General features: G+C 51.4%; 1 protein-coding gene across 1 annotated transcript; it reads left to right on the top strand.

Moving 5' to 3' along the window:
- Window positions 1-5,520: 5,520 nt before the first annotated feature.
- On the top strand, window positions 5,521-7,273 carry SIVA1 (SIVA1 apoptosis inducing factor). Its single transcript, XM_080397340.1, has 4 exons — window positions 5,521-5,680; window positions 5,796-5,984; window positions 6,357-6,513; window positions 7,036-7,273. Exons 1-4 carry the CDS (start codon window positions 5,563-5,565, stop codon window positions 7,091-7,093), a joined length of 522 nt encoding a protein of 173 aa, XP_080253466.1. The 5' UTR covers window positions 5,521-5,562; the 3' UTR covers window positions 7,094-7,273.
- Window positions 7,274-7,503: the final 230 nt, after the last annotated feature.

The raw sequence follows: 7,503 nt of genomic DNA, 5'->3' as shown, positions 1-7,503 counted from the left end.
AGGCTTGTAAGTGCTTTTCCTTTCAAGAAACCCTGCAGTCTTGATTTGCAATGTCTGTGATTTACACTGTGACTTTTGTTCTAGTCTGCATGTTTATTTCTAACTGCAATTTGGAGTAGTTGGAAGCAGTGCTGACAGGCAAACATTTATTATGATTTTCTTGCAGATGGATCCGAAACAAAAATCTTAAAATCCAGAATTGCTTACTGGAGTATTTAAGATCTAAATCTACACATTTTATAGGCAAAGTCTATTGTAGTTCAGGTCTGAATGTGATATATTTACTAATATCGGTCTCAGTGCAAAACGGATGCAATGCCAGTTCTTACAAAGGGGTCAGTGTGATCCTGAGGACTGTGTATTGGTAAACCTGAGGAAGCTTCTAGCAATTCAATGTATTTATAAGTACGCCGAGGAAGATGAGCAGTGAGGTATCAGTGTTTGCTGCTGCATTATTATTAAAAGTCAAATCCAAAAGCCAAGTAGGAAGAGCTACAGCTGTGTATTTTCAAGGCTGTGATGATACCAAACAGGCAATAAATTGACAGTATCAGTAAGTGTGCAGTACACGTGGGGGGAAAATAATCTCAGTTACATACTTAGAGTGATGGGTTCTGAATTAAGTGATTAGCACTCAGGGGGGTGATGCTGTGAACCATTTATGAATAGTTCCCTGAAAGCATCAGTTTGGTACTTCAGTAGTAATCAGAACGACAAATCAGATGTTAGGAATTACTAGGGAAGGGACCAAGAAGAAAACACCTTTAGATTCGTGCTGTCTGGGTGCACAGCATGCCCGCAGCAGGTGCGCTGGCCACCCAGCTTCAGGAAGGGCATTAGAGACTGTGAGAGGTATGGAAAAGGCTGTCTGAGGCTGTCTGTGCCCTGCAGCCTGGGCATGCTGGGGGCACTCGGCCACCTCGTCCCCCACTGCCCTGAGCTCTTGAGTCACCTGGGGCTCCCTCCCTTCCTCCTCACCCACTCCAGGCACTCCCCAGAGCACTGGTCTGCGTTCGAGGCTTCCCGTGCCGTGCACCAGGACGTGGCATGGACGATGTGGGGTGGGACACGCTGCAAGGGAGTGCTTCATCATGGCAAAATATTTTGGCTTGAATAAAAGGTGAAGGCAGATGCTAGAGCAGATGTCTTTATGGTCACGGGTGTTACACAGAGAGTCAATAGGGAATGTTTATTCATTATTTTTTATACAACCAGACAAAGGCAACACCCAAGGAAATTAACAGGAGGCAAACTGAAAACAAACCTGATGAAGCATCTTTTTTAAAGTAATATATTGCTAAATTACAGACCTTGCTAGACAAAATAGAAAATTAAACATTGCTGATTTTGAAAAGGGGGCTGGACAAATTAATGAAGAGGTGGCCTACTGACAGCTATTGATCATTAAGATCCACATGGAAATTTTGGCTCAGAAAACTTCTGAACATTAAACTGCTAGAAGCAATGAAGGTTAACTATGGCCAGAGTCCTTTGGTGCCTGCCCTGACTTTCTTGAAGCACTGGTAGAACCAGAATATTAGGAAACACAGACCTAGCGATCACAGTCATTTTGGTCTTTATTTTGGTCTTTAAATCTGCTTACTGCAAATGGAAACTACTGAAAGAAATGAAATGCAATTTTTCTTTGTTCTGTAAGTGACAAAGCTATCAACAGGCAATTTGTCTGTAATTTTCACAGAGGCACAGGAGAAGCAAAGTGGCAAGAAAAAGACTCATTTTTATTCCCTGCTTTTTTTTCACAAACATGTTTTCAAGGATAAACCAGAATTTCACAATTTTTGTTAGTCGTTTGGGATTTGTTTGGGCTGCTTTTTTACATTCAGAAGCCGCATAACATAACACACAATCTCATTAACTAACCTGGGAAATCATCAGCATTAATTTTCATGAATGCTCAGTGCCAGCAAGCTTTGCCAGACCAGATCTCAGCTTTCTTCTACTTCCAAATCACCGGTGCATCTTCCTCAAGGCTTACTGCTATGAAACTAATACTTAGAATCATTCTGTTGGGTAACAAGTCAACAGACTGGCATACGAACCAGTTCCCTCCCTGCAGGATGCTAAGGCATGCTAAGACAGAATAATTTTCCTTCATAGCTTACAAATAGGAAATAGCTGATCAGTAACAGATGTTGTTAAGGTAGAGGGTTGCAAAGCAATTAAGAGATGTCACCACCTGAGACTGACTCAGATGGCTGCAACAGAAGATTTTGCATCTGCCCTGCAGTGGGGTAGTGGTGGCACATGTCAAATGTAATCAGCCTTCGGGGAAAGTGCCCTTAAACTTACCTGTTAGTGACAGCACCAGCAGCACCACTGCAGCACATGCTGCTCACTTTCAAATCTACTTCTGCGGTGGTCTGACCCAGGCTGGATGCCAGGTGCCCACCACAGCCGCTCCATCACTCCCCTCCTCAGCCAGGCAGGGGAGAGAAAATACAACAAAAGGCTCATGGGTCACAATAGGGAGATCACTCAGCAATGGCTGCCATGGGCAAAACAGACTCGACTTGGGGAAAAATAGTTCAATTTACTACCATTCAAATAAGAAAAGCACCTTCCCCCCATCCCTCCCTTCTTCCCAGACTTAACAATTCCCGATTTCTCTCCCTCCTCCCCCTGAGCAGCACAGGGGGATGGGGAACGGGGGTTACGGTCAGTTCATCACACGTTGTGTCTGCTGCTCCTTCCTCCTCACACTCTGCCTTGCTCCGGCGTGGGGTCCCTCCCATGGGAGACAGCCCTCTGTGAACCTCTCCAATGTGAGTCCTTCCCACGGGCTGCGGTTCTTCACACACTGCTCCAGGGTCGGTCCCTCCCATGGGGTGCAGTTCAGGAACAGACTGCTCCAGCCTGGGTCCCCTGTGGGGTCACAGGTCCTGCCCAAACCTGCTCCAGTGTGGGCTTCCCTTGGGTTACAGCCTCCTTCAGGCACCCACCTGCTCTGGTGTGGGGTCATCCCTGGGCTGCAGGGGGATACCTGCTCCACCATGAACCTGCCTGGGCTGCAGGGGCACAGCCTGCCTCACCATGGGCTTCACCGTGGGCTGCAGGGGAATCTGCTCTGGTGCCTGGAGCACCTCCTCTCCGTCCTTCTTTACTAACCAGGGTGTCTGCAGAGTGGTTGCTCTCACATTCACTCCTCTTGCCGGTGCAGTTTTGGGTTTTTTTTTCCTTAATAAGCTATCCCAGAGGCAGTACCACGGTTGCTGTTTAACTTGGCCTTGGTGGGTGGCAGGTCCACCTTGGAGCCGGCTGGCATTAGCTTCATTGGATGTGGGGGAAGCTTCTGGCATCTTCTCACAGAAGCCACCCCTGTAGCCCCCCAACTACCAAAACCTTGCCATGCAAATCCAATACAATTTAATATTCTGAGATCAGCATTTCAGAACACTCCTTCAAAAGTAAAACAACACTTTTAGCTTCTTTCTATTTCGTCAAGTTCTCAGACATTCAAGTTGCATCCACACTGATCCCATGCCAAGGAAATGAGTGATCTGCTTCCCTCTGTCCTGACAGGGCTCCATCTGAGTGGGATTACATTGTGATTCACCCATAATCCCCAAAGAGCTTCAGGGACATCGGAGTGTCTATCTAATGAATATTTACAAAGAAATTTCCTTAGAGAGAAAAAAAAGACGGAGAGTTTTCGATGTGCAGTGGAAAATTGCCGAACCTCTTTAAGCATTCATTTGCAAGTACATGCAGAAAAAGCCAAAGTAGGAATCTCTGTGGCTAGAGAAGGCATGGCAGGAGTCAGGCTTTGGAGGTTAGAGCTCAGAAGGGATTTCTGTGACTTACTGTGCATTACAACCATAGCTTCCACTCTGCAGACCACGAGGTTGGGCTGATCAGCTCTACAGAAAAAAAAAAACCAACAAAACCAAACAAAACCAAAACAAAAAAAATCATATTAATCTGTATGAAATCAGTGTGTTGTACCTGCAAACTAGTAGCAGTTCAGTAGCTAGTGGGAATGTGGGTTTTGGTGTTCATTGATAAAAAAATCGCTCCTATACTTGGTTGTGATTTTGTCCAGAATCCTAGTGTACATACAGGTGAAGGTCTGAATTCAGACACCTCCCTGGAAGAAATACAGCTGTTTGCGACTGATAACCTTCTTAAATGCTGCAAAACATAGTACTGGCAGCACCAACAACAGCTTTAAAGATGTTTGCCCTGAGAAAAACAAAGTATTTTCAAAATATACATAGTAACTGGACTGCTACTTGGATTGAACACGGTGCTTTTAATCCATGGAATGGTACCTAGGCTGGTATAGACAGCTTGGCTATAAATAGCAAATTAATTGCAGTAATTCCCTGCCACAGGATGAAGTGGGAAGCCTGGGGGAAGCTCTGTGGTTTACCTGGAACCGAGTGTCAGCCCTGAGGCCTCGCTGGGCACCTGCCCTGGCCTGGCCTGTGGCAGCAGCTCTGCAGCCTCCTTGCTGGCTGTTTTTTTTTACAAAAAACCAAAGTGAATTCTTGCACTTTTGCACAGTTCTGTCGATCCTACAGCATTTAGACACCTAAAGCTTTGGCAGGTGGTTTCAGTTTGACGTGTGGAATTGACCCCCACAGCTGGAGGAGGGTTACGGGCAGGTGCGGTTATGGCGGCGCTGGGTGCAAGGGGGGTCGCTCCCCTGATTCAACAAGCAGCCGGGCGCTTACTGGACGAAGTCACCCATATACATAAGGTTTGGGAACGTTCAGAATCTCGTCCCTCTGGTGCCTCTTCCAGATGTACTTTTCACCTTCCTGGGCAGTTAGCTGAAGTTCCCGTTTATCCCTGCATACATGAGCGGCCTTTGTGGTTTAGTTTCTGTTATCTTAAGCCATCAGCTGGCTAAAGGTGAGCCCTTCCATGCTGCCCGCTCTAACCATTCCTTACTGCCCACGCTCACCGTGCCAAGCTAACACATGCCCGCTGGGCTGGTTTTAACCTCCGTCAGCACGATCCCCGGGCGGGATCCACCCTCCTCGGGGTGGGGGCCGCTTGGGTAGGAGGTCGCTGATCTCCTCCTGCCACAGGAGCCAGAAGGCTCCTGATTTATATCCTTGTGGAGCTCATCTGCATCGGCACCAACTGCCCCTTCCGGAGGCGCCGTGCCAAGCTCCCGCCCCCCGCCCTGTTTCGCCGCTAACGTCCTTCTTATTCTGCTAACTGCTCCTGACCTCTGCCCGCAGCAGTTTTAGGGGCTTTCACTACGGTAAGTTCTAGGAAGCGCGGGGGGAGCCCGACCGCGAACGGAGCCGCAGCGGCTGCGGGAAGGAAGCCGGGGCGGGGAAAGCGGGTCGATGGGCCAGCCCGGGCTCCGGGGCCGCGTTGCGCCGTCCCGCCCCGCGCGCACCCCGGCGGGAAGAACCGAGCGGCCTCGGAGCGCCTCGGGCTGCTCGCCCCGCCCACTCCCCCGCGCGCCCCGCCCACTCCCCCGCGCGCCCCGCCCACTCCCCCGCGCGCCCCCGTGCCGCCCCGCCATTGGCCAGGCGCGGCAGTGACGCGGCGGGCGGCCCCGTGGGAGGCGGTGCCGGGCCCGCCATGCCGAAGCGCTCCTGCCCCTTCGGGGAGGGGGCCCCGCTGCAGCGGAAAACACGCGTGGGGCCGCGCGAGCTGAGCCGGGGCGTGCGCGGCGAGGAGCTGCGGCGGGAGGTCTGCGGTGAGGCGGGGCGCGGGGGGGCGTCGGGGCCGCTGCCGTACCGGGCCCGGGCCCGGCGGCGGTGGTGGTGGGGGGGGCCGCCCGGCCGCCCCTAACTCGCCTCTCCCGCCCGCAGAGAGGACCCGGCGGCTGCTCTTCAGGGGCGCCCAGGCGTACATGGAGGGCCCCGCCGCCGCCGGCCCGGTCACCCGCTCGCCGGAGCCGGCTGAGGAGACCCAGGGCGGCAGCGCGGGGCGCCGCTGGAGCGGGCAGCTCCTCATCGGCCCCGACGGGCGGCTGCTGAGGCGCTCGGCCGCCGCCAAGGGTGAGTGGCCCCGCGGGGGCGGGCGGCTGCTGCGTGGGCCGGGCAGCGCGGGCCGGGCCCCTGGTGCGCCGGGGGGGTGGAGGTGGTGGGTGTCTCTGTGTGTGGGTCCCGCCCGGGGGGTCCCTCCGTCCCTCCCTGGTTCCTCTCGCCGTGTTTGAAGGAAGCGGTAGGTCTGAGCTCCACCGGTCGCCGCAGAACCGCCGTGCGTGGCCGCTGGGCACTCTCCGTGGGCCTGACCCGCAGCACAGGAACCACCGACACCGTCACAGCCGCGGCCCCGCCGCCCCCGGAGCTGCGCGCCCAGCCCGCGCCCCGCGCCGCTCCCGTTCGCCGCGCGGTACCGCGCCCCTTAACGGCTTCTTTTCCGAGCAGTCCCGCCCGTGGGAGCATCCCGAGCCTGTTCGTCCTGTGTGCGAGCTGCCGACGTGAAGGAGGCGTGCACGCAGTGCGACCGCTTCGTCTGCCCCAGCTGCAGCAGGCTCTGCAGCTGCTGCAACACCCTCACCTGCTCCTCGTGCTCCACCGTTGAGTAAGTGCCTTTTCAATGTTTGAACTTACTTTAACTGTATGTGCCCTGAAAATTGTCTGTAGCATACGAAGACCCAGCAGATAACTCGCTCATCCGTGTAAAAGACTTGAACTCTTCCCGTGGTGCTTTAGCAGCCGTAAAATGGTCTGAAACGCAGAAAATATAATGCCACGTGAAGCAGTCCGATCAATCTTAGTGCATGTCTAGCTTAGCTTCTCATTTAAATGTTCTAGGAGGCAACAATTCCTTTTGCTTTCCTGCCAGCTATATTGTAAGCTGGCTAGTGATGAATGAATGCGCTCCCAAGCAGTAATCTTATGTTTTTGTAATCATTGTTAACGGTTCTGTGCCCATAAAAATACATTGAGTGTGCTGTGTGGGAATCCCATGGTTACAGTTGATAATGGAATAGGGTGGCATTCTTTGTTATGTTGCAGAAACAGCAGATGCACTGACTATTTCTTATGATTTGCTTTTCTTTCTCTCTTCCCTATTCCCTCCCCCCCCCCCCCTTTCCCCCAGTTATGGTGATGTGGGAGAGCAAGTTCTCTGCAATGGTTGTTCAATATTCCAAGTCTGAAAGTTGATGAAATAGCCTTTATGGCTAAGATGTCTGTAAATTTCATGAAGTCTCCTCCTTACGGCTGGTCAATTAATTCTTCTAGCACGTGAATTAATATGGAAGCTCTGTGTTTTATATCTTTATATTGTACTTTTTAATATTGTAGCTAAATAAACATTTATATTTTGAAGATTTTTATATTATTTTGAGTCAACTTTCTCCTTTTCCCTAGTTGTGATATGTGCGTATCTGGAAAGGGCCACTTTATGCTCTTACCTGGTGTTCCTTATGTGGTAAAAAATTCGAAATACTCATCCAGTGTCTTTCCACTTGTTCATGTTAGGACACACTTTTCTGTGTTATATAAATTAGCTGTTCCTTGTGTGCTTTCAGGTGAGTGTATTTCTATTCTGGACACGCAACATTTT

The sequence above is a fragment of the Falco punctatus genome, assembly GCF_963210335.1.
Source record: "Falco punctatus genome assembly, chromosome: 7".
Lineage (NCBI taxonomy): Eukaryota > Metazoa > Chordata > Aves > Falconiformes > Falconidae > Falco > Falco punctatus.
Note: the sequence above shows the minus strand (reverse complement) of the source record. Positions and strands in the feature narration are given on the sequence as shown.

Bases quoted from the DNA above. Each gene is read 5' to 3' on its own strand.
- SIVA1 (XM_080397340.1), top strand. From the start codon at position 5,563: ATGCCGAAGCGCTCCTGCCCCTTCGGGGAGGGGGCCCCGCTGCAGCGG. The intron at 5,985-6,356 runs GTGAGTGGCCCC...TTTTCCGAGCAG, and splicing joins GCGCTCGGCCGCCGCCAAGG to TCCCGCCCGTGGGAGCATCC. The intron at 6,514-7,035 runs GTAAGTGCCTTT...CCTTTCCCCCAG, and splicing joins TCCTCGTGCTCCACCGTTGA to TTATGGTGATGTGGGAGAGC.